Consider the following 27,300-nt stretch of genomic DNA (forward strand, 5'->3'; position numbering starts at 1 on the left):
GCTTAGTGCATTAGTACGTGTGTTTAGAATTGCAGCCTTTGGGGGCATCCATTTTTACTCCTGACTGTTCCCACCTAACATCTCCACAACACTTTTGCTCCTTTCTTCCTACAATGGCCTTCTGGTGACTGGCCTGGGGGCATTTAAACCCTTCTTACTGAAAGCAAATGGGCTAGATTAAATGTTCCCTATCAGGCTTCATATTTTAGCTAAGATTTCTACCTTAATTTCCAATCGGAGAAATGTTTTTTTTCATTGTATGCTCTAAACAACTGTGATTGATGCTTAATGTATCATGCTTAATGACAGCACTAGGGCCCATCCCTGTGACATCACTCAAGCACACTCCCTGACATCACTCAGGAGTAACCCCTCTGGCCTGCCCTTGAAATGTCAGGGTTTGGGATGCTTCTGACCTGGCAACCCTAATTCCTGCCTTCCATTGTTCTTAGCCCATGAGGGACACCACAGTTACCCTGGAAAAATTAAGAATTTTAGGCTGCTTGCCTGCTGCATCTGCAGAATCTAGCAGCTTAGAAAACTGCCCATGCCCACTTGATCAACACATGCAGCTCCACCCCTTACCCATACACCCTCCGGTTGCGTCAGCAAGGAGAAGCAGCTTTCATCTCAGTTGCCTGTTTCTCAGGATACGTGTCTTAAGTGGTGAATGTAATGGGAGGGTCTGCCTGTCATCATGGAGGATGGAATAAAAGAGTTTGATTCCACTAAACACTCCCTCCCGTGAACAGATACAAGATATAAAAGCAAACCTCTCTGTAGAAAAGGCAGTGATACTAGCATTTGCATTTTTCAGCCCTGTACCCACCTTGTTAAATGGTGCTTACTCCTAAGTAAAGTTGCATTGGAATGCAGCCTCACTCACCCTGTTGCCTGAAAGAGCCTCTGTTCAGCAATTCAGAAAAGGCTAAAAAATATTTTTGATACATACCCTTTTTCAAAATGACTGGCAGGCATCTCTCCACCAAAGATCACCCTACTTCCATCTCCCCAGGAATGGATATGTGTGTGTGAGTGTGTGCATGTATACCTACACGCATGTGTATATATATACATACACACAGAGGCGCTCCCTCTCTCTATGCGTATATTCAATGCAGTGGGGGGTGTAACCTTCCCCCCCTTAAGGAATGGAACAGCTACCCTGTCTAATGCTACCACAGCTTGCCAGGTCTCTAGAATTCCCTGCATTTTTATTTTCTTTTTTAAAAAAGAGGTGCCAGCACCCAGGTCTCCATCACGTTCCAGCCTTTATCATAGAAGGCTCCATTTCCCCTCTCTCTGATCGGATATGTGAGAATCAGTGTACTAAAGACACTTCTTACATGCTCAGACATGCTCCCTTTAGATAAGATGATTGACAGAACTGATAATATTGACATCTTGATTTCTATCTGCATTAAAAGTTGTATGATTTTTATAGTGCTGCATTGACTTGTTTTATGTTTGTTATGTTTTTATTGTTTTTACATTGATTGTGCATGTTTATTGTTTTTACTATGTTTGTAAGCTGCCCTGAACTCTGTTTTAACAGTGGAAAGGCAGGATATAATTCCATAATAGGCATTTAAGGTTGAAAATGACGGATTTTTTTTAATCTTCAGATCCTCCCCCAGTTTTTGGTGGTAATTGCTAGGCACAAAACAAAACTGGACAATGCAACTGTTAATATGATTAATTTGCCTAATCAGGACATTATTTCCATACTATGCAAATTATGCAACTAATTTATAATTTGCATAATATGCAAATCAGCCTGCCCGGAAATGTGGAATTGGAATATGGCAACCCTACTGCTGCTGCCCTGGGCCATGTCAGCGGGGAAGGCTTTGTGAGGCCATCGAGGGAGGGTCTCTGAGATTGGAGATTGATAATTCCGATACGTATTTTATATTGATTAAAATGCCCACTGAGAATGAAATCGAGGGAGTATCCAAAGTACTAGAGGCTGTAATAACGGGTGACTTCAACTGTCCTCACATAGACTGGCTACATGTGTGTTCCAGTCACGACAAAGAAGCCAAATTCTCAGTTGTGGAGTTGTGGAGCATATAGGAATGGGTTAACTCCTCCTTCAGGCAGAGTCAAACTGAAACAAAGTGTCAGTTGGCGGCCATCCTAAGGGGGAGGGAACCACTCTCTAACTGCCAGTCTTGACTCTGCGTCAAGCGAGTTGACAGAGTCATTCTGGATGCTCCTGTGTGTAGCAAAGTGTTATTCTAAAGATTTTCTTACTCTGAATTTTTTTTTCTCTTACTTGCCCCAACCGTCAGCGTTTAGTCAGACGGGGGGGGGGAGGAGAAAAGTTTTTTTTCCTTCTTTTAACTTGAGGAGGAAATTGACTGAGAGTCCTCTGGGAGGCTCTCCACTGTTTCATAAGCTTACAGTATTCAGCTCCAACCGTAGGGTATGCGGTGGTTGTCAGGAGAAACATTTGGCTTAAGCAGTGGGAGGTGGATCACCATTCTAAAGCCAGCCTATCCATTCTTCCTTATGCAGGAGGACAGCTTTTTGGGAAGTCCTTGGATCGCCATTTGGTAGAGACAAGGGACAAGAAGAAGACTTTGCCCATGGCTAAGAAGAAGGATGAGGGCAAGCAATATCGTAAGAGGTCAGTGCAGTCCTTTTGTCCGAAGGCTTCTTTTTCCGCTTATAGGAGCAAGAGACAGAACAGGGGTTCATGGAGTTCTTCCTGGGGCACTGCCCGACAGCAGCACCGAACCTCTTCCACGGGAAGTAGATTCGGTAGACACCGCCACCTAAGCCCAACTCCAAGCCAGCTCAATCCTGACGCCGTGGAGTTACCAATCGGGGGCAGGCTTCAGTTCTTTTGGAAGACATGGGAAGCAGTAAAAAAGGGATATTCCCTGGAGTTTACCTGCATTCCTGCGGACAGGTGGTCAACAGTCCCCATGGCGCAGGACCCCGAAAAGAGACAGAGAACCCTAGATGCCATAGCTCATCTCATCAACATAGGCGCAATAGAACAGGTGCCAACAAGTCAGCGTGGGTCAGGGGTCTTCTCTGTCTTTTTTACAGTGCCCAAACGCAATGGCGATTTCAGGGCCATATTGGACTTGAAATTCCTGAACCGGTTCATCTGCCCCAGGAAATTCAAAATGGAGACACTCCGGTCTATTGCGGAGGCAATTCAACCCGGAGACTTCCTCGCCTCAATTGACCTTACGGAAGCGTATCTGCATGTTCCAATTCTGCCCCAACATCGCCGTTTCCTGAGATTTGCTCATGGAGAGCAGCAGTTTCAATACAAGACTCTGCTGTCTCTGTTCACATCTCAGGAGCAGCTCTGGGGTGACACCTGAAGCCTGATTTGCTGAAGGGTCAGGCTGACGGTTACCTAGTACAGGGCTTTATTCACCACAGCCAGCATGGATACAGTCTAGTCTGAAATCAAGATTTGATTATGATGTCATGTATGATGTCACAAGCAGGATGAGCGTCAGGTCTTGGCGAAGTGGGATACAGTGACCAGTCAGACCCAAGCTTAATACTCTCAAGGCGGATCTCTGTAACAGGTGATGAAAAGGTTAATTTCTGGGTGATATTCCCTTTCAACATAGGGAGAAGGTTTCAGAATGACATTGAGGGCCCCACTTGCAGGGGGGCTGGGGCTGGATCAATCCCCTTCCTTCCTCTCTGTGGATTCTGGGATGGAGGGAGGAAGGGAGAGTGAGGGGGAGCTCCTCCGTCCTTTTCATTCAGATTTTGGGTTTCCTGTGAGGCAAGGAAAATGAGGCGTGCTTTTTTTGGAAGGGGGAGAGATGCCTTCCCAGTAAACAACCTCCAGGCAGGAGTTTGTTGGAGGGGAGGGCAAAGCTGCCTGGTGGATCTCACCTTCTGGTTCTGATCTGGCCCAGCTCGGGGGGTGCTGAGGGTCTTGGAGATCTTCCATTAACAAGCACCAGTGGAAGATATAGGGCAGATCCCTGAACCTGAACTAACATTTGCAGGAAGGGATTCTGAGGAACTGAGACAAATAGTGGTAACGAGAGAGGAAGTTCTAGGCTTAATGGACAATATAAAAACTGACAAATCACCGGGCCTGGATGGCATCCACCCGAGAGTTCTGAAAGAACTCAAATGTGAAATTGCTGATCTGCTAACTAAAATATGTAACTTGTCCCTCAGGTCCTCCTCCGTGCCTGAGGACTGGAAAGTGGCAAATGTAATGCCAGTTTTTCAAAAAGGGATCCAGGGGGGATCCCAGAAATTACAGGCCAGTTAGCTTAACTTCTGTCCCTGGAAAACTGGTAGAAAGTATTATTAAAGCTAGATTAACTAAGCACATAGAAGAACAAGCCTTGCTGAAGCAGAGCCAGCATGGCTTCTGCAAGGGAAAGTCCTGTTTCAGTAACCTATTAGAATTCTTTGAGAGTGTCAACAAGCATATAGATAGAGGTGATCCAGTGGACATAGTGTACTGAGACTTTCAAAAAGCATTTGACAAGGTACCTCACCAAAGTCTTCTGAAGAAGCTTAGCGGTCATGGAATAAGAGGAGAGGTCCTCTTGTGGATAAGGAATTGGTTAAGAAGCAGAAAGCAGAGAGCAGGAATAAATGGACAGTTCTCCCAATGGAGGCCTGTAGAAAGTGGAGTCCCTCAAGGATCGGTATTGGGACCTGTACTTTTCAACTTGTTCATTTATGACCTAGAGTTAGGAGTGAGCAGTGAAGTGGCCAAGTTTGCTGACGATACTAAATTGTTCAGGGTTGTTAAAACAAAAAGGGATTGCGAAGAGCTCCAAAAAGACCTCTCCAAACTGAGTGAATGGGCGGAAAAATGGCAAATGCAATTCAATATAAACAAGTGTAAAATTATGCATATTGGAGCAAAAAATCTTAATTTCACATACACGCTCATGGGGTCTGAACTGGCGGTGACCGACCAGGAGAGAGACCTTGGGGTTGTAGTGGACAGCACGATGAAAATGTCGACCCAGTGTGCGGCAGCTGTGAAAAAGGCAAATTCCATGCTAGGGATAATTAGGAAAGGTATTAAAAATAAAACAGCCGATATCATAATGCCGTTGTATAAATCTATGGTGCGGCTGCATTTGGAATACTGTGTACAGTTCTGGTTGCCTCATCTCAAAAAGGATATTGTAGAGTTGGAAAAGGTTCAGAAGAGGGCAACCAGAATGATCAAGGGAATGGAGCGACTCCCTTACGAGGAAAGGTTGCAGCATTTGGGGCTTTTTAGTTTAGAGAAAAGGTGGGTCAGAGGAGACATGATAGAAGTGTATAAAATTATGCATGGCATTGAGAAAGTGGATAGAGAAAAAAATTTCTCCCTCTCTCATAATACTAGAACTCGTGGACATTCAAAGAAGCTGAATGTTGGAAGATTCAGGACAGACAAAAGGAAGTACTTCTTTACTCAGCGCATAGTTAAACTATGGAATTTGCTCCCACAAGATGCAGTAATGGCCACCAGCTTGGATGGCTTTAAAAGAAGATTAGATAAATTCATGGAGGACAGGGCTATCAATGGCTACTAGCCATGATGGCTGTGCTGTGCCACCCTAGTCAGAGGCAGCATGCTTCTGAAAACCAGTTGCCGGAAGCCTCAGGAGGGGAGAGTGTTCTTGCACTCGGGTCTTGCTTGCGGGCTTCCCCCAGGCACCTGGTTGGCCACTGTGAGAACAGGATGCTGGACTAGATGGGCCACTGGGCTGATCCAGCAGGCTCTTCTTATGTTCTTATGTAGTCTCTTTTCTACACCAATATGTGCACTCAAAGTGACCTTCAGGTAATAACCATTGAAAGTAAAAGATAACTTATTAAAGTTATAAAAAAAAAGTATATGAAGCGCTTCTGCACAGGCTCACTGTTTGCCTTAGGATCCTCCATACTGACAGGAGGGCCTCCTAAGTGCTATAGATGGTCCAAAGTACAATAGCTGGCCAATACTCAAAACAACCCTATAGGGTGGGCAGGATGAGAGCCTGTCAATAATGTATTGGTTAGAGCAGGGGAGGGGCACTGTCCAGCCTGAGGGCCGCATTTCCTCACCAGCTGATCCGCTTTCTGGGAGCCACTTTACAGGGATGGGCAGGGCCGGAGGAAAGAGCCCTTAAAGCAGTGGCTGTGAGTCTGACCTTTCTATAGGAGAGTATGCTGCAGCCATTTAAAAGTCAGAAGGTTCTTCGACAAACACACACACACATACACGAGAACTCAAGGAGTGGGTTAGAGCACTGGGCTTAGGCTAGGAGGTGCAGATGTGAAGGCCTAGGAAAAACACAGGAAAAAGAACTTTTATGGGCCTTCACATGCCTACCAGGGAGGCCCAGAATCAAGTCCCCCCTCGGCTACACAGCTCCCTGGGTGATCTTGGGCCAGTGGCTATTTCCCAGCAGAGCCTACCTCACTGGGTTGTTCTGAGCATGAAGGGTGGGGGTAGGGTTGCCAGGTCGGAACCATCCAAAAACCTGAGAAAATGGGGGCGGGCCCTAGTGACATCACGGGGCTGGCCCTAGCGACATCACAGGGCGGGCCCTATTTATGTCATTAAACATGATACCATACCAACCACAACAAGATTCCTATGAGTAAGGCAGACAACTTGGCATCCCACAACCAGTCAGGATTCATAACCGAAAACCAAAACTAAAAAAAATCCTGGCAGCCGCTCAGTTAATGCAGAATGCTGCAGCATGATTGCTGACATGAGTGAGATCCTATCCACACGTAATACCTTCTGCTCTGAAATCTGCATTGGTTGTTGATTTGCTACCAGGCCAAGTTCAACCTGTGCTGTCCATGTTATGAGTGCCACATAGTACTTGTTCTGCTCTTGTAAGAAATCAGTCCTGTAAAGTGGCAGCATTTTGGATGCTTTGTTCATAGGGTTTTTGTGGTAAGAGGTATTCAGAGGTGGTTTACCATTGCCTTCCTCTGAGTTTGGACACATATCATACTTTGGACACATAATGAGAAGACATGATTCATTAGAAAAGACAATAACGCTGGGAAAAACAGAAGGGAGTAGAAAAAGAGGAAGACCAAACAAGAGATGGCTTGATTCCATAAAGGAAGCCACAGACCTGAACATAACAAGATCAGAACAGGGTGGTTCATGACAGATGCTCTTGGAGGTCACCTATTCATAGGGTCGCCGTAAGTCGAAATCGACTTGAAGGCACATAACAACAACAACAAAGTGGCAGCACCTACGCTTTGGAACCTTTTCTTTTCAAAAAGAAGTTTTTAAAGCTTTTAAAAATGTTTTTAAAGATGTTTTGTTTTAATCTATTTTAAAGTCTGTTTTTATGATCTTTAAAGTGTTTTTAGTGCTTTTGTTTGCTGCCCTGAGCTCCTACTAGGAGGAAGGGTGGGATATAAATCAAATAATAAATAAATAAATAAAAATAAACTTCATTCACCCAACCCAAAATTCAGAATTATGCCACTTTAAGCTGTTTTGCAACTGTTTATACTTGTTTTATGATTATTCAAATTAATACACACCAGAAGCCGCAGCAACAGTCTGAGAAATAGAGAGATTTCCCCCACCCAGCCCTCTCAGTGCCAAACCACAGCATTCCCCACCAGCTGCAGTTTTCAATGGGCGCCTCATGTAGAGTGCATTGCAGTCGTCTACACAGGAGGTTATCAAAGCATGGATCACTGAGGCCAGGCTATCCCACAGTAAAGTCACAATGTGTGCTGCAGGGGCTTCCTGATTCAGAGTTCAGTTGCTCAGCCACTGAGTTACGCTAGCTTTGAAAAGTAAATAAACAAAAATTGCTTCTTGTGTTAGGATTTTCACAGGAGGTGTATCACTGCCTGAAAAGGAGCCCAAATCCCCACCCTCCACAATGGAAGAGCCAACATTAAAAAAAAAAAATCTCATGGCACCGTTCAAAAAATAATTCTTGCCTTCATCTATCCCACTGATTCTGTTACCTAAAGCAGGTCATTTCACCGGCCCTAGAATGTCTACTTGACAAAACCTCATTGGCTGGTTCTATTTTGTAAGGGAACTTTAGAGCTCTCTCTCTCTCTCTCTCTCTCTCTCTCTCTCTGTGTGTATATATATATATATATATATATATATGAACGTAATTGTGATTAACCAAACAGAGGTTTTTATTATATTAACAAAACATTTCAGCTTCCGCCTTCATCAGCTGCCGACATACAGATGCTGTTACCAAGGTGGCAGTTATAGAGCTTTGAGGATGGAATGCTCAGAGGGGCTTCATTGGCAGAAGCTAAGTAGTGGCGGTACTGTCCTCCAGGTTCAGGCCATGTGGTGCCAATGTGTCCAGAGAGTATATCCAAAAGTTCTCCCTTTTGGTCAGTGCTGCTGGATCTGCTGGCATCTCTATCGCTGTAATGGAAAAGTCCAACAGGCTGTGACCCTCGATGTTAAAATGCTTTGCAACTGGTTGCTCCACTTTTTTTGTCAAGATTGCCGACTTGTGGTTCCTGAAGCGCGTGCATAGGTCAGTTGTGGTCTTTCCTACGTATTAGATACGACATCCTGGTCTTTTGCACTCGATGATGTAAACTATATTGCAGGACCTGCAGGTGATGTTCTGTTTGATGTAATATGTCCTGCCTGTCCTAGTGCTTGTAAAAGTGGCTGTCTCCCTGAGGTACACACAGGTGATACAGTGTTTGGAGTGACAAGGATGAGACCCTGGATTGGTGATAGGTGGCTTAAGCACAGCTCTCACCAACAGTCTGCGCAAATTAGGAGGTTGGCGAAATGCTATAACAGGAGGCCTGCTGATGGCTCTGGTAAGATGTTCAGAGTTTGCCAGCAATTGGTAGCTCTCCTTGATTGCTCGGTGATAGTTAAGAGATGCTGGATGGAAATCTACCACAAATGGAATCCATTGCTCTCTGCTCTTTGACACCTCAATATGATGGAGGAGGTTTTCTCTGGACAGAATGGAGGCTCGGTGGATGTTGCAATTCATAATATGTGGAGAATATCCTCTTCGAAGAAGGTGTTTTTTAAGTTCACTGATCCTTCTCTGGTATTTATCTTCAGTGTTGCAAATAAATTTGATTCTCAGAGCTAAGCTATACACAATGTCCTTCTTTATATGCCTAGGATGGCAGGATTTCCAGTTTAAATAGGTGTGGGCATAAGTGGGTTTGCTGTAGAGATCAGTGGCTATTTTGTTGTTTTCAATGGTAAGAAGGACATCCAGAAAAGGGATGTGCGGATTGTCATTTGACTATTAAATGTAAACTTAATAGAGGGATGGATAGAGTTGATGTAATTTTTAAATTGTTCCAAACTCTCTTTACCATTCGTCCAGACCATAAAGATGTCGTCAGTGTATCACCACCATATAAGTGGTTTGTTGATGGCCTTTTTGAGGATCTCCTGTTCAAGTTTACCCATAAAGAGATTCGCATATGATGGAGCCATGCGAGTCCCCATAGCTGTGCCTTGTAGTTGCAGGTAGTGTTCTCCATTGAATGTACAGTTGTTACAAGTCAGGACTAGCGTAGCTAAAGTTGTGAGAACCTCTGTTGGAGGATTGTTCATATCTCTGGTGTTAAGGAACTCATTTAAAGCCTGAATCCCATCATTATGTGGTATACTGGTGTAAAGAGATGTGACATCTAAAGTAGCAAGTATAGTCTTGTTGTGGAATTGATACTGCTTGTTTAAAGACTCAATTTTAAGCAAGAAGTCCTTGGCATATATATACACTGCTAGAAGGGGGTGTTGAACTAGATTGGACTATGGCCTAACCTAGGATGCTCTTCTACTGTGGTGGTTATAAGTTGTATTATTTATGCAAAGGATACCAGTTGTAGGATCACTTTATGAAATACAAACAGATGCTTCTTACTGGTGAGGCATGTGCTCCCAGTGTAAGCTCATGCCATTTTTTTCGGAGGCTTATAGTTTCTAATCATTATCTTCTCTGCTCAAGTCTGTGAGAGGAGGCTATGTTTGTGAGCAGGTGTTGGTGGTGCTCACCATGCATTGAACTTTGGAGAGAATATTGGCCACATAGAGTGCATCTGCCTCACCAATGAGAAACTTCTGTTTGTATTTAATAAAGTGATTCCACAACATGTATCCTTACTATAAAGAGTACATCTTATAATCAAGACAGCAGAAGAGCGTGCTGCATCAGGACAAAGGCCCATCTAATACAGCATCCTCTTCTCACAGTAGCCAAACAAGTGATCATACACACTACATTTTTAAAACCTGAAGAAAAACAGGAATGCAAAACCTCCATACTTCTTCCAAACCTAGAGACACAAACAAACCCTACAGGTCCAATAGTACATAGATGTTGTTTAAGATTACAACACACAGGGAAGCCACCCACCATTTCTCCTCCCAATCCGCCTCTACCATTCACATAAATAAATGCAAATGATTAAGTAAAGATAGATATTATAGAAAGATACTCTCACACTCTGCCTACCATTGCGCTTGCTTAACAAATATTAATAAAAAACAAACTGCTCAAACTAGCAACCACACACTTTTCTTGGCTACCTACACAGAATGTGCTTCTTAGGGCATATGAATAAGATGGATGCTGAAGGATGGTATTTGGAACATGTCTAGACAATTAGCTTGTATCGGTTCAGGAAGGTGTGACTAAAGGCAGCCATCACCGAGCAGATGAGTATCCTTTCCTCTTCCCAACAAGCCTCTTCCCAACAAACTGATGCATTTGGCTCTAATTGAAACGAAGAGGTACCATGTTCCCAAAAGATTATTTCATTAGCTCTCAGCCATGACTTTGGAGTCCTAATAAAATATCATTGTGTCCCTGGCACCTCTCAGCTGCTCTGTGCCATGCCTAGTTCACCCAGCCAAGCAGTCAGCTGAGCACTACCGTCCTTTCCTCTAGGGGCCTGGCAGACCAGAAGAAGTGCATGTGCCCACCTACCTTCTTGAACCCCACACCAAGTGAGATCAAGGACAGAAGAACTGGCTCCTGGTTGGTATATTCCTTTGTCAATCTAAGCACCAAGTAACATCCCAGTAGTCCTTGGACACAGTAGTAGTAGCAGTCCATGTACATAACTGTAGCAAATGAGTGCTTGCAGCCAGCCGCTTAATACTATTTGTGGTCATTGTTGCAATTCCTAGCAGAGACGTTAAAAGTTATCCTAAACCATTCAAGCACGCAGCACTTTCAGCAGAACAGCCCAAGCACAAAACAGGCAGGGGTCTCACTCACTAACATAAAATCTCCAGCAGCCCCACTATCCTAAACATTCTTGGAGGAATTTCATGCCTGTTTAGCTGCTTTAAAGCTGCTACAAGGCTGCAATGTATATATATATAAGCACTGAACCAGCAAGACATACTTTTTCAGAACAAATAAATTCTAGAATATTAAAAAATTGAAGGCCTGGGATAGCCTGGTTGCAGGCAAAATAAAAAGCATGCAGGAAAGCGAAGACTATGGAACAGGGGTATAGTCATGCGGGGTCTCGGGGGGGTCTTATACCCTTTATTTTTCTGGGAGCAGGGTTCCAGCAGGGTCCCTATGTCCCCAGCATCCTACAAGCCAATCAGCATGAAAGGGGAGTATGTTAGCCATTGAGAAGAGTCTTCTAACATGCTTCCTTGACCTTACCTGCTGATTGGAGCCAATCAGGGTGAAAGGAAGTGAGTCAAACACTCTTCTCAGTAGCTAACACTCCTCTTTCATGCTTATTGGTTCCTAGGCATTAACAAAGATCTCATTCTCTGTTTGGTATTATAAAAATACACACACAGAAATAGGAACTAATTTGGTTGGTCCTATTTCTTAGAGTTGTAAAAATACAAGCAGCAGAATGAGCATGTAAACCAGCCCACCTTTCTCTATATAAATGATAACAGACACAATCCTTTAGGTAAAAGAAAAAAGAATGTTTACTCACGACCTCATATGTTTAGAAGAACATAGGCTTTAAAAAAAAAAAGAACATAGGCTTTAGCTTAGAAGAAAGAAAATATAGGTCTCAGTCCATCTTGGTGTTGGTAATGGATGCTCTTAGAGAGAGCATCATGCCATGCGGCCTCCCTCAAAGGTAGAAAATCAGCAAGTAAGTGAGAATATTCAAAAATCCCCCAGGACAAAGGAGAAGGAAGTCAGGTAACTAAACCCCACCCATTAGGAAGTTACATCATGGTAAACAGGTACATGGGATATTTCCCAAATATCCCTTAAAGTGACCATGCAATATTAGCCTATTCCAACACTGCTCCTCTAACTTGCATGCATTAATCTAACAAGCCCATCTTGACACGAAGTCTCTGGAAACCGTCTCTTGGTAATGGCTTTGTCAAGATGTCAGCTGTCATCTCTGCAGTTGGACAGTAGTTCATCTTGATGAATCCTTTCTCTGTCAACTCACGTACAATATGATATTTTATAGCTATATGTTTAGTACGTGGAGTGATTCTCTCAGTCTGAGAAAGTCTAATACAACTTTGGTTGTCTTCCATCACCTGGATAGGTCTCTGCACCCTTATTCCAAGGTCCTTTAGTAGTCTGTTGAGCCAAATGGCTTCTTTGCAGGCTTCTGCAGCAGCTATATACTCAGATTCTGTGGAAGAAAATGCTATTATGTCTTTGCTTGTGACTAGCCCAGGAGATAGGTCCATCTCCATACATGAACAGAAAGGCGACTAGTTGACTTGGAGTCTGAGCTATCTCCAGCCCAGTCAGCATCAGTGTAACACACAAGCTTTGGATCACTATTAGCTGGCAATCTCAGCTTAAAGTCCATAGTCCCTTTCAAGTATCTAGCCACCCTTTTGACAGCAACCCAGTCCTTTTGTGTGGGTGTGCTAGTTTTCCTACATAGGATTCCTACTGCACTTGCTATGTCAGGTCTGGTGTTTGTGGTCAAGTACAAAAGCTTCCCTATTGCTGTTCTGTACTTGTTATTATTTGGTAAAGGTTCACCTACATCATTGTTTTTAAGAAAGTCTGTTGCCATAGGCGTTGTTACAGGATAGGCATCCTTGAGTTCTAGAGTCTCTAAAAGATCAACAATCTTTTGTTTTTGGTTGAGTAGGTAGGAGCCATCTGCTTCCCTTTCAATCTGGATGCCTAGGTAGTATGTTGCAGTGCCTAGCTCTTTGATTTCACCTTCTTTGTTCAAATGATGTACAACTTCTCTGTAGTCTTGATATCTTTGACTCGCCACAATCAAGTCATCGACATAAATCAGAATATATGTCAAATGTCCATCTTTGCTTCTGGTGTATAGGCATCGGTCTGCATCACCTTGCTTGAAGCCTAGCTCTTTGAGCATTTTATCCAGTTTCTCGTTCCAGGCCCTTGCAGCTTGCAAGGCCCATACAGGCCCTTTTTAAGTCTGCATACAAGATGTGCTTGCTTCTGGTTCACGAAACCTGGAGGTTGTTGCATGTACAACTCCTCTGTTATTTCTCCATGCAGAAAGGCAGTCTTGACATCGAGGTGTCTGATGTGCATCTCTTTGGAGGCTGCCACGCTTAGTGGCATTCTTATTGTGCTGTGTCGGACAACAGGAGCAAAAGTAGCATCGTAGTCCTCTCCATATTTCTGCAGGAAACTTTTGGCAACCAGTCTTGCCTTGTAGCAATTTCTCCTCCTGCATCTTGCTTCACCTTGAACACCCATCTGCATCCTATGGCTTTCTTGCCTGGTGGAAGTTCTGTCAGGGTCCAAGTCTTATTCTTGTGCAGTGCATCCTTCTCCTCCTGAGCGGCTTTTCTCCACTGAGTGGCCTCGGATGCTGGCATCTGCTTGATCTCCCAAGTTAATGGTTCTCTGGGTAGCACCGACTTTGCGAGGTAGGACAGGCGTAGAAGTGGTACACCCTTGTTGGTTCGCGATGAGGATCTGGGAGCTTGTTCTGGGATCTGGTCTGGCTCTGCAGCATCTTCCAGTCCAGTCATCTCATCATTCTCATCTGCGTCTGTACCTCTCTCAGCCTCATCATCACTTTCTGCAATCTCTGCCTCTTCCTCTTGTTTAAGGCTTGGATCAGATTGTGCAGATATCTGTGATGTCACTGGTACTGGGATATCTATGAGAGATTGGACGTGGTGTCCTTGCTCTTCTGAGAAATCTAGCACAGTCCCTCTTTTGTCAGCTCTGCTTCGTTCATCGAAGTAGACAACGTGTCTTGTGCTGACTTCACCTGTCTTTAGGTTCATAACTCTGTAGCCTTTGCTACCAGGAGCATATCCTATCAAAATAGTCTGGTCTGTTCTAGCATCTAGCTTCTGCCTCTTTTGTTTTGCTATGTAGGCAAAAGCAATGCTTCCAAACACTCTGATATGTGCTAGGTTTGGAATCCTGCCATGCCACAAGTGGAATGGTGTGTGTGTGGTGCCCTTGGTTGGCAATCTGTTCTGGATATAGATTGCAGCCACAATCACGTCACCCCACAGCCTTTTGGGTAGATCAGCGTCAGCAAGCATGCATTTTGTCATTTCCAGAAGAGATCTAAGTCTCATTTCAGAAATCCCATTCTGCTCTGGAGTATGACTGACAGTCCTCCTGTGCAAAATGCCTTGTTCCTCCAGGAAACTTTGTGTTTGGTGCGATATAAACTCCCCACCGTTGTCACTTTGTAGAGCTTTCGGCTTCCTTTCAAACTTTGTGCTCACCATGGAGATGTATTTCTTCAGCATCTCATGCGTTTGGCTCTTGTCCTTCAATAAGTAAGTCACACAGTACCTTGAAAAATCATCCACAAAAATTAGAACATATCTATTCTGCCCAAGTGAGGGTACATTAAATGGTCCACAGAGGTCACTGTGTATGAGATCTAGCACCTTGGTGCTTCTCTTTTCAGTCCTTGGGCCTAACACCCTTTTCCTCAATGCAATTTACGCACCTGCTTGCTTTATCATGGTTCTGTTGGTTTACCTTGATACCTGTGGCAAGATTCTGCTTTTGCAGCTGTAAGATCGCCTTTGCATCACGGTGTCCCAGTCTTCTGTGCCAAAGTTCTAGGCTGGTCTCTTCCTTGTCCACCACGGCTGTGTTTGCTTGTTCAGCTGTAAGACTCAGTTCATAAACACCATCATTTTCATAAGCTAATGCAAGCAATTCATCATCTTTGGTCACTGTACACTTTCCATCCTGGAAATGTATTGCAAATCTTTTCTTGTCTAAAGCTGAGATGCTCAGCATATTGCAATTTAAGTCTGGGACATATAAAACATGATCTGCTACATTTACTATGGTTTGATCGGATACCTTGCACCTAAGAGCAATGGATCCAGATCCATTAATGTTCATATATTGACCATTTGCAGTCTGGATTCTTCCTTCAGTATCACTGTTTATTTAATCAAATAAATCTTCATTATAACAACTGTGGTTTGTACATCCACTGTCTAAAATCCAATTGTTTGATTTTTGTTTGTAATTATTAGCCACAAGACTTTTGTGCGTTAAAAGGAAATTTCTTCCTTTGGATCCGTCTCTCTGAGGTTCCTGCTTATCCTTAGATGAAGCATGCTGCCTTTGTTCTCTTTGTTTAAAATTGGGAGAGCTGCCATTGGCTGTTGAACTTTTGGGTGAGTCACAGTCCCTGGCCAGGTGACCACGCCTCCCACATGAAAAACAGCATTGTGATTGGCTCTTGGGAGTGGCTTTTCCCTTCCTTTTATCCCTGCTAGCCAGGTAATTTGATCCATTATCATTTAAGTCTCTCTGGATCACACATTCTTCTCGGAGTTTCGCAAGAGCTTCCTCAAAAAGAATCTCAGGGTTGTGGTTTAGAACAGAAATAAATGAATCAAATCTCTTTCCAAGAGATCCCAAAAGAAAACCCAATTTCTGTTGATGGTTAAAATCAAGCCCAGCCAATTTCAATTTGTTAAAAATAAGCAACAAGGAAGTGATATGTTTTTCACAATTTTCCTTTGTGTGCAATTTTAAATACACTATCTCTTTAATCAACATGGTTTGGCATCTAAAGCTTTGAAATCCAAAAGCTGTTTGAAGTTTGTCTAGCATCTCTTTGGCACTTTTACAGTCACTTATATAAACAAGCTGTTGATCCTTCAGAGAATCAAATATTATAGCTTTTGCAAGAGAGCGATTGATCGATTGAGCTTTTAAACCAGTGGGGAGGGCAGGTGGGGCGGAAATGGGGGTGGGGGGCAGAGTGATTGATTGATTGAGCTTTTAAACCAGCGGGGAGGGCAGGCAGGGGGAGAGAATGGGGTGGGGGAGCAGAGTGATTGATCAATTGATCTTTTAAACCAGCGGGGAGGGCAGGTGGGGGAGAAATGGGGGTGGGGGGCAGAGTGATTGATCGATTGAGCTTTTAAACCAGCGGGGAGGACAGGTGGGGGGGAGAGAGCGGGGGTTACACACACATACATACACCATCGTCACTCACCTCCATTCTGCTGCTGCCTTCTCCATCATCCTTGCCCTGGCTTTCTCCTCCACCGTCCATTTTTTTCTCTCTGGTGCTCCCCCCCGCCTCTTCACCTCCTCCCTCATGCCGCCTAACACAGAGCACGAGGGAAGAGCGAGCCTGCGCAGAAGCCCAGTGTGAAGCACATGTCTTCTGTCCACCAAACACAGGAACAGAAGACTTCCACTTGCTCCCCCCCAGTAACGTCCACAAAAGCCGGAGATTTTTGGACATGGGGGCCAGTCTGACCGGAGATCAGAAGAGCAAGCACAAAACCAGAGTTTCCGGCCCTTTGCCGGAGTTCTGGCAATGCTAGGTGGGGGACTTTATGTGCCACTCGACGTTTTGGATGTCAGCTTCCCATTGTACACTGAGCTATATTTCAAATCCCTACTCAGGATTGAAGTTCCCTTGGTGACCTCAGCTCAGTGGCAGTGTGGTTGTGAAGACAAAGGGAGGGTGTGTGTCAGACTATGTTTCCCACTTTGAGCTCATTACAGAAAGGCCTCAGTGAAAATATAAAAACAGAGTAAGATACATGGATGAAAATATAAGTAAACAATCTTTTTATCTCAGTTGCCCAAACTGCAACCCTTTAAGGTAGGTGAGAATGCTGTTAAGCTTTCCGCTTTGTGCGCCGCCTGCAGAACTCTGAACAGCCCTCTGCAACCTGGTGCCCTCTGCAACTCCCATCAGTCCAATAACAATGCCTGAAATTGTTCACAAGCTGGAGGAAAACCTCTGTGGTGGGCAAGAAGGAAAGGCCTTGAAACAGCAGGGGCATAGATGAGGGGGAAGGAGAATGCAATGGCTGGAAATACTGGGGGTGGTGAAGGAGGTGGGGCCTTCGTTCCAGGCACGGAGGGCAGTCTGGAAGAACCTGGGGAAGGCTCTGGGAGCTATCTAGGGCCTGATGGTGAAGGCCCTTTGCAGGTCAAGCATCCTGAAGGACACTGAGGCTGGAGGAAAGTAACACAGGAAAGAGACATGCCGTTGTAATATTTAATCTCTTGAGATCTGAATGTGATTAAATTCTTCGCCTCCCGTCTCTTCCCTGCAGGCACTCGCAAGCAGCTCCTGACTTGAAGGTGCATCGTGGCAGTGGCAGTGGCTGCGAGAGCCCCAGAGGCGGCCCACCTGACTCCCCAGCGGGCAGCACAATGGCCTCAGAGGGACTGTCTGGGCCGTCCCTTCTCTGGGGTGGGGTGGAAAGAGCTGCCGGGCAGCCCCTTCAGGTAAGAGAGGAATCATTGGGGGTGCCTCTATCTGTGGGGAGTGGGGAGGAGCTGTGGAAGAATATCCCTTATTGTCTCACCTTTGACACTGCATAAGAAAAGCTGGATCAGGCCAATGGCCCATCTAGTCCAACATCCTGTTCTCATGGTGGCCAACCAGATGCCTGTTGTGCAGGACCTCAGCGCAAGAGCACTCTCCCCACTTGTGATTCTCTTTCATGTACCTGGCAGAACATGCATGTGCCCACATGTCTTAAAACACACTCCTAGAGAGGTGGGATCTTCCGCAGGAGTCAGCTGTGTGCTGCTGTGAACATTTTGTAGAAGCAGTCTAAAACCTAGAAATGCATTCCCTGCGCAAAAGCTCTATTGAATGCACGAGTGAAGTTTCCGTTTGTTACAGGAAACAGCAAAAACATTTAGTTGCAGATTGATCTTCATGCATTCACACCTTAAAATCGAAGGAAAATGGTGTGGAACACGTCCGTTGGCGTGAAACTCAGAGTCGAGCGGTTTCTGGTTTTACTCATGTCGTGAAAGAAGAGGGGGTCAGTAAGGGAGTAATCTCAGCGTGTTCCATTGCCCAGGCAAACTCTACGAGTCCAATATGAACCGAAATGCACTTACCCCTGGCCTGCTAGGTCACGATCCCCAGCATGCTGCCTGTGACAGTGGAAGCATCATGGCCAGATAGCCTTATCCTCCATCAATTTACCTAATCCTCTTTGAAAGCCTTCCAAGTTAGAGGTGTTCACTGCAAGATCTAAAAGCAACCACAGGCGTGATAAATCAACAAAAGTCCACACGCCATTACTCTGTTGGAGAGATTAACTCTTCTTCTTCCCTTTCCAGGGTCCGGTGACCTTTGAGGAGGTGGCCGTGCATTTCACGGAGGAGGAGTGGGCTCTGCTGGATCACAGCCAAAGGGCTCTGCACAGGGAAGTGATGGAGGAAATGTATGACATGGTGGCCTCTCTAGGTAAGGAGACTTTTTTTTCTTGACTGATAAATGTTGAAAGTACAGATTTAGTATTCGTGCCATTTAACCCTCCACTGCAGGGACCACAGCTCAAGGGGAGAGTACCTGCTTTGCCCATGAAAGATCCTAGTTCAGTCCCTGGCATCTCCTTTGGGGATGGGTGGCAGATGCCGGGAAAGGGGTTTGTCCACCTCTGATCCTGGAGATCCATTGCTTGTTGCAGGAGACAAGGCTGGGCTAATATGCTTTAATGTGGCTTCCTGCATTGAGCAGGGGGTTCGACTTGATGGCCTTAGAAACCCCTTCCAACTCTACCATTCTATGATTCTACGCTCAAAGACTCTAACAGATTTGTTCTCTGCTGCCCCAGAGGGTAGGAGTAGGTCTAATGGTTTTAAGTTGCAGGAGCGTAGATTCAGATTGGACATTAGAAGGAACTTCTTGACAGTAAGGGCAGTTCGGCAATGGAACCGACTGCCTAGGGAAGTGGTGGGATCCCCTTCGCTGGATGTCTTCAAGCAGAGGCTGGACAGCTATCTGCGGGAGATGCTCTAGCTGTGGATTCCCTGCTGTGAGCAGGGGATTGGACTCGATGGCCTACAAGGCCCCTTCCAACTCTATGATTCTATGATTCTAACCTGGAATAATGCAGCTTCCTCTGTTGTTGGGGCTTTTTGATCATTCAATATGAAAAGTGTCTGCAAATGTCCGCTGCCCGAGGACCAAAAGACATACTTTGCAGCGGGAGAAGGAGAGGGCAGGTACTCCCAAGCCCATGCACAGCATCTTCTGAGTCCCTAGCAGGTAACTTCACGCTCTGTGACTTGTGGTCTAAACCCCAGTGGAAAAAGATGCTCCCCTGGAGCCTGGGAGCACCCACTGCCTGCTCGCTCCAAAGGTCAGCTTTTGTCTCTGAAGCAGGAAGAGGCGGAGGGGGCAGTTTGCAGAATCAAGGTGGGCACAGCTGTGCTTGCATCCAGCTATGAGCAGGGCTGGTGTCTCCCTGGATCCTGCCCACCTGCGTTGGAGCTGGGGTCCTTGACGAGGCTCACGGCATCCCCAGCAGGGACCAGAAAACGTAGCTGTCTTCTACATTCACATTGAGGAACATTCTCTGGTTGCTCCTGATTTGTATTTTTTCCAATGAAATTCGTAACAGGGTTCTCCCTTCACCCCCACGGATAGATCCTTTTTCCTATACAAATTATAACTGAATTGTGAACTGGGAATTAAAATCAGGCTGCAACACCGAGCATGCTTACTTGAAAGATGGCTCTGTATATTTTTACAATTTATTTTATTTGAAATTCTTAAATCCTGCCTTTCCCGCAATTTGGAGCTCAGGTGATTTAGAGCAAGTCTTCTCCAGTATGCTGATGACCCTCAACTCTGTGTCTCTCTCTTCCATCAGTACCAGGAGAGGCAGGGCAGGTCCTCAGCCAAGGTCTGGAGACAGTAATAGGTAGATGCAGTTCAAGAAACTGAAGCTGATTCTAGACAAGATGGAAGAACTATGGGTGGGCGGTTCTTGGCAGAGTCAGATAAAATAACCATGCATACTGAAGAACAACCCTTGCTGAAGAAGAGCCAGCATGGCTTCTGCAAGGATAAATTCTGTCTCACAAACCTATTAGAATTCTTTGAGAAGCATTTAGATAGAGGTGATCCAGTGGACATACTGTAGTTGGACTTTCAAAAAGCTTTCGTCAAGACACCTCACCAAAGACTCCTGTGTAAGTATAGCAGTCATGGAATAAGAAGAGAGGTCCTCTTGTGGACCAGGAATTGGTTAAGTAGCCGGAAGCAGAGAGTAGGACTAAATGGACAGTTCTCCCAACGGAGGGCTGTAGAAAGTGGAGTCCCCTGAGAATTGGTACTGGGACCTGTGCTTTTTAACTTGTTCATAAACAATCTAAAGTTAGATGTGAGCAGTGAGGCTGTTACATAAAGCCTGTTCGGTTCAACAGTATTAGTCAAGCTTGAAAATATACTGTTATACAGTGATGTAGTCATGCAATTCTAGACATCCTGTGAAATCTAAGAATAGGGTGGGAATTTCAAGCCAAATTCATCAAATTTGCACTTTCTGAAACGATGAGAACAGAAACACAGCCATCCTTCGAAATCTGCACTTATTCAAATTTTGCGATGTAGTTTGCCAACCAACCAATGTTTGCAAAAATGATATATTAGGAGAAATTGTGCATAAGAATGAATATATGAGTGAAAATGACATGCAAAAATGTATTTGACAAGAAATGGCTGGCAAATATGTGTACATTGGCCAAATCTCCCTACAAAATGTGTTTATTAGGGTAGATTTGCACTAATGAGGATGATTTTTTTTTAATCAGAAATTAATGCAGAAATGTGGAGAATGAATTTTATTTGCTCGTTTTCTGCTGATATATTGTAAGAGTAATTTTCCAAGCCAGTATTCTCATAGAAATAGTAATTTCACTTCTGTATTTCATTTCCCCCTTACTCCACTTATTGTATATTATTTTAGAAATATATCTCAGTTGTTTCACAGTAGGAGAAAAAACAAGACACATCTGGACCCAGTGATACGAAGTGGAATATGGATGTGAGAAGAATTCATGTTGTGTGACACTGTAGAATATTCAGATAATCTTGGTTTCAGCTGGGCATAGAAAGAGAAAGGGGGAGAACTGTGGAGATGGAAAAATTGAGAAGTAGCTTATTGGGCTTGATAAGCAACGAGATCCTTTGTCTTTGCCTTGAAATTCCAACACTATTTTTTTTCTCCCTCTTCCCCCTCAGCAGATGATGTGCAGAAGAATGAGAATTATAGGGAACCACAGATGGTGTCACTGGTAACATTGGCTAAGCGAGAAGTACAAAAAGAGTCGTCTGGAAATCACAGGAGACCAAAAAAGTCTGAAAGAAACCGGCCAAAGAATGGGAGGAAGAAATCCTCTGTTTCTCAGACTTTGCATCAAAGAACCCAGAGTGTGGAAAGAGCTTCAGTAAGAGCAGTCAGCTTACTTTACATCAAAGAACACACACAGGGGAGAAGCCATTTGAATGCACAGACTGTGGAAAGAATTTTATAATGAGCAGTCATCTTACTGTACATCAACAAACACACACAAGGGAGAAACCATATAAATGTATGGAGTGTGGAAAGAGTTTCAGTGTGAGCAGTAGGCTTAATGTACATCATAGAACACAAACGAGGGAGAAACCATTTAGGTGTGTGGTGTGTGGAAAGAGCTTCCCTCAGAGCAGTCAGCTTACTTTACATCAAAGAACACACACAGGGGAGAAGCCATATAAATGCATGGAGTGTGGGCAGAGTTTCAGTCGAAAGGCTTCTCTTACTCAACATGAAAGGACACATACAGGGGAGAAGCCATATAAATGCATGGAGTGTGGAAAGAGCTTCCCTCAGAGCAGTCACCTTACTTTACATCAAAGAACACACACAGGAGAAGCCATATAAATGCATGGAGTGTGGAAACAGCTTCTCTCAGAATTACTCCCTTACTTTACATCAAAGAACCCACACGGGAGAAACCCTTTAAATGCACAGAGTGTGGAAAGAGTTTCAGTCAAAAGGCTTCTCTTACTCTACATGAAAGGACACACACAGGGGAGAAACCATATAAATGCATGGAGTGTGGAAAGAGCTTCCCTCAGAGCAGTCACCTTACTTTACATCAAAGAACACACAGAGGGGAGAAACCATTTGAATGCACAGATGGTGGAAAGAATTTTATATTGAGCTGTCATCTTACTGTACATCAACAAACACACACAGGGGAGAAACCATATAAATGCATGGAGTGTGGAAAGAGCTTCCCTCAGAGCAGTCACCTTACTTTACATCAAAGAACACACAGAGGGGAGAAACCATTTGAATGCACAGATGGTGGAAAGAATTTTATAGTGAGCTGTCATCTTACTGTACATCAACGAACACACACAGGGGAGAAACCATATAAATGTATGGAGTGCGGAAAGAGTTTCAGTGTGAGTAGTACACTTAATGTACATCATACAACACACACGGGGGAGAAACCATTTAGATGTGTGGTGTATGGAAAGAGTTTCACTAAGAATTGTTGCCTTTACATGAAAGAATGCATGCAGGGGAGAAACTATGTAAATGAATGGAATGCGGAATAAACTTCAGTGTGAGCCTTACTCTGTGTCTTTAAAATAGAGGACTGGTGAAATTTTAGTGGACCAATGTGTTTAGCAATGTTAAGTATGTAGTTGCCTACAGCCGTACTGCCCTGAACACGCCCGATCTCATCTGATCTCAGAAACTAAGCAGGGTTAGGCCTGGTTAGTACTTTAATGGGAGACTGCCTGGGAATACCGGGTGAAGACAATGGTAAACCACCTCTGAATACCTCTTACCATGAAAACCCGATGAATGTATCCAAAAAAAGATTCATAGGGTCGCCATAAGTGGTAATCGACTTGAAGGCATATAATAACAACAGCAACAAAGAGTATGTAGTTAATTGTAATCTTGCAGGCTCCCAAAGATTAAAGCCCTACCCGGCTTTGGGCCAGGATACCTAGAAGATTATCACCTCTTACATATCCAACCAATCACTGCAACTCCATCCCATTACATATCAGACATGTGCTGTCTCTATTTTCCTTTGGGCATCTACTGAAGACCTTTTTTTTCCCAATCAAACTTTTAAATGGAGATTTCATTCGTTCATAGTTTGCCTGATAAACCGGGGAGGTAGCGTCAGGCTGCGAGCCCACAGTGGCCACCTTGTTCCCATGGTAAGCACAGCTGACAGCAGCTGCAGCCACCCGCCAACAGCATCTAACACCAAACATGTCGTGCTTCAGGCAGCACACCTGCAGAGCAGGTGCAAATGAACGGGCTACCCAAGAAGCAAGGTCAAATAGCAGTCCAAAGTTAAAACTTAGGGGTAACTTGAGAAGCAAGGTCCAGAAACACTTGGCAGACATAGAAGTCACCCTGCTCCGGGACGAAGGGAAGTTAGGAGAACTTGTGGAAGGTGTTGACCATGCTGGGGTAGAAGTCCATCTTCTCCACACCCTGCAAGACCACCTCGTTGTTCTTCAGCCAGGTGATGTTCCGCACCGGGGGAGAAAAGCGGTCCACGAAGCAGATGAGGACGTTGGGGTCCCCCAATTCCACTGGGTCTTCTGGGTACACGGTTGCCAAAGGAGCCACTGAGGGAGGAGCGGGACAAGGTCAGGGATCAATGCTTCGTGTCCTCCAGAGGCTCATTCCTTCCTGCGTGGCCCCCGTGTGACCTGATTGTGGCACTCCCTGGTCAGATGCGGCATCCCCTCCGAGACCTACCATTCCTGGTCCTCAACGCCTCTCTCAGGGAGCCACTCCTTTTTATGCTCTTCCCAGGGTGAGTAGCTTCAGCTGAGTCAGGAGGAGGCCTTGGGACTCTTTGAGATGGGCATCCCCTCCCACACCTCTTGGGGCATGAGACTGGAATCACACATTCATATAGCTGAAAGGTACCTCTGAGGTCATCTAGTCCCACCCCGTCAATGCAGGTAGTGTCAGAGAGTGGCGATGCTGGGAACGGAGATTTCTGGGTGAGCCTATTTGTGTGTTTGAATCTTTGCTAAAGATTATACCTTCCCTGCAAATTAGTCAGACAGAGACTTCAAGCTTTAAAATAAGGAATAACTACTTTATTCTGGAAGTACATGCTTGATAGGAAAGAGTCCTGTATCTAACTAACTAGCTAAGTTGGAGGTGCAAACACTAAGCCTAGTGTTTGCCCTCATGCTTGGAGGAGAGAGAGAGACAAAGGAAATATGTCTGCTCTCCCTCTCAAGAAAAAGGAGGAAGGAGATGTGGTCAACATCCTATGCATATCAGTCTAGCAGGAAGGAAGAGACAGCAGGAGATGAAAGGACAGGTATTAGCCTAGCAACCAGGAGGTCTCCTCTCTAGCTACCCTTTTCAACCCCATGCAGCCTTGACAAGTTCAATGTCCTCATTTCAACTTTAAAGTTAAATAAAACTTCTGTTGTCATTACTTTAGTCTTCTTGGCGTTCAGCTGTAGTCCTGCTTTTGTGCTTTCCTCTTTAACTTTCATCAGCATTTGTTTCAAATCATTACTGGTTTCTGCTAGTAGTATGGTATCATCTGTATATCTTAAATTAGTGATATTTCTTCCTCCAATTTTCACACCTTCATCTTGCTCCAATCCCGCTTTCCATATGATCTGCATATAGATTAAACAAGTAGGGTGATAAAATCCACCCCTGTCTCACACCCTTTCCAATGGGGAACCAATCGGCTTCTCCATATTCTGTCCTTAAACCTAATCACATTAAAAATTGCACCAAGTTATACAGAGAGAAAAAGAGAGAAAGAAACTCAAAGAGTTGGGAATGAATATACCTTTCCTGAAGAATGTAGAATCAAAAGATCACAGGATCGTAAAGTTGGAAGGGGCCTGTAAAGACATCGAGGCCAACCCTCTCCATTGCTCTACCACTCTAATGGTTAGGACATTTTTCCAGATGTTCTGTCAAAATCTGGCTTCCTGCAACTTGAGCCCATTATTCAGTGTCCTGAACTCAGGGACGACAGAGAAGAGATCCTGGCCCTACTCTGTGTGGCAACCTTTCAAGTACTTGAAGAGTGCTATCTTCTCTCCCCCGAGTCTTCTCTTCTCCAGGCTAAACATGCCCAGTTCTTTCAGTCTCTCCTCATGGGGTTTTGTTTCCAGTCCTCTGATCATCCTTGTTGCCCTCTGTGTTGTTCCTGTATGTGAATGTAATGTAAATATGGTAAGTGCAGGTTTATTATAGGAAATATGGTAAGTGGAGTGAGTGAGAAGGGGGAGTACATGGGCTGTATAATGCTGGATGATGATTGGCTGTGTGTCTGAATGGCTGACGGTATAAATGAGAGGATGACAGTTGAGTCGTGGTTGGTTAGTTAGTGGGTGGTGGGTGTTGGACAGGGTGGTTGTGGACAGAGAGGTTGATGTGGAGAGTAAGAGGTGGCTGTTGAGAGATTGGATTGGGAGTTCTGAGGCAAATATAATAGGAATTAGGCATATAAGAGAAACATATATGAAACCATATGCTTGTCAATGAAACCTATAAGTAATCTTGTTATTCTTAGTGTTATCAATAAATAGTTTCTTGGTGTACTTAAAGCCTGATTCCTCAGCTGGGGTGCACAGACCAGGGGGGAGGCAGGGTAACCAAGGCTGAAGAAGAAATAGTATTGAATGGTGGCAGCGGTGAAGGAAGAGATATTGTATCAACATCCAGTACCACAGAACAACCCAGAGCTGTGAGCTTCATAGGCAAAAGGCTTCAGGGAGGTTGGGAATTACCTAAACACACAGACACAAGGTATCAAAATAACCAGGAAGAGACTAAGGCACAGTCTATAGGTTATATTGGATACACAGAGTGTTGGGTAGTGTGGCCTAGCAGAGGGATGTTTTGAGATCTGTGCTAGAGCGGAGAGAGGTAAAAATAAACAAGACGATCCTGACTGCTGGTAGCCACGAGTGAGAGCATCACAGGTGGTGCCAGGGGAAGGACGTCACATGTGGTGGCTGTAGCGGTGGGATACGAACAACAGAAAGTCCCTAAAAGTGGTGTGGCTTAAAGGAATAACAGATAAAGATTACTTGAGAGTGACTGACAAAGAGTGCGTGAGCTCCAAAAACATGGCTAAATATATGAAAATGAAAAGAGAGGAGCTGGTGGATAAATGCATAATGTTCCATTTACCTCACGAGGGAAAAGGGGTAGATGAACTGCGGATAGCATTGATAAAATTCGCATCAATCCAACACAAAGAACCTGTCAGAGAAGAGACCCTAGTAGGGTACTCAAGTAATCCTGCTTATATAGAGTATTTAAGAGAGAAGTTACGATGGGAACGTGAGGAAAAAGATAAGGATAGAGAGATTGCAATGGTGAAAGTGAGAATGGATACTGAAAGATTTAAAATGGAGGCTGAGGAGAAGGAAAAGCAACGTGTGTTGGAAACTGAGAGATTGAGAATGGATGCTCAGATACAAGTGGAAAGGTAAAATTAGAAAGAGAGAAGTTTCATTCTGATGAAACAAGAAAAGAGAAAGATGGATCAAAAATAAAAGTCACTCCAAAAGATTTTGCTGTATATGAGTCTGGACAAGACCCACAAATTTACCTCAACACATTTGAAAAGGCAGCTCAGATGTGGGGGCTACCGGAAGATATATGCAATATTTATCCAATCTAATCAAAGGGGAATTGGCAGAGATATACCAATATTTCCGCTCAGACATATCCCCTCAGTAACATATGCCGAATTTAAAGAGGCAGTTTTCAAACAATTCAGACTGGGACCTGACTACTTTAGGAAGTTATTTAGAAACTGCCAGATCCAAACAGGGAGATCTTTTGTAGAATTGGGAGCAAAATTGATGGACATATTTGGAAAGTGGATGGGGAGTGCGAAGGCTCAGTCAGTGGAAGAGGTGAAAAGCCACATGATACTGGACCAACTATACCATCAGTTACCACCAGAAATAAGGCTCCTAGTTAAAAACTGTTCCCCTACATCTGTGCAGGAGGCAGCAGAGCTGGCAGATCACTTTGCCTCAAATAGAACTGGCTGGGTGGGAAAAACATCAAGAGAGTTTAAACCCAGAGCAAGTAACAATGGCAGA

At 44.5% G+C, this 27,300-nt stretch overlaps 1 protein-coding gene and 1 pseudogene across 1 annotated transcript in view; both read left to right on the plus strand.

The window, feature by feature from the left end:
* The window catches only part of LOC133389722 (uncharacterized), an 86,506-nt gene extending 64,791 nt beyond the window's left edge, over positions 1-21,715 (plus strand). The window contains exons 5-9 of the mRNA XM_061637748.1: positions 2,521-2,632; positions 10,890-10,979; positions 17,471-17,645; positions 18,498-18,624; positions 21,409-21,715. Of these exons, the coding sequence (XP_061493732.1) occupies positions 2,521-2,632; positions 10,890-10,979; positions 17,471-17,645; positions 18,498-18,624; positions 21,409-21,701 (797 nt within the window). The 3' untranslated portion in view covers positions 21,702-21,715. The remainder of the gene's footprint in view (positions 1-2,520; positions 2,633-10,889; positions 10,980-17,470; positions 17,646-18,497; positions 18,625-21,408) is intronic.
* Positions 21,716-22,868: 1,153 nt separating this feature from the next.
* On the plus strand, positions 22,869-22,984 carry LOC133389835 (5S ribosomal RNA; annotated as a pseudogene).
* Positions 22,985-27,300: the final 4,316 nt, after the last annotated feature.

This window comes from Rhineura floridana, chromosome 7 (assembly GCF_030035675.1).
Source record: "Rhineura floridana isolate rRhiFlo1 chromosome 7, rRhiFlo1.hap2, whole genome shotgun sequence".
Classification (NCBI taxonomy): domain Eukaryota; kingdom Metazoa; phylum Chordata; class Lepidosauria; order Squamata; family Rhineuridae; genus Rhineura; species Rhineura floridana.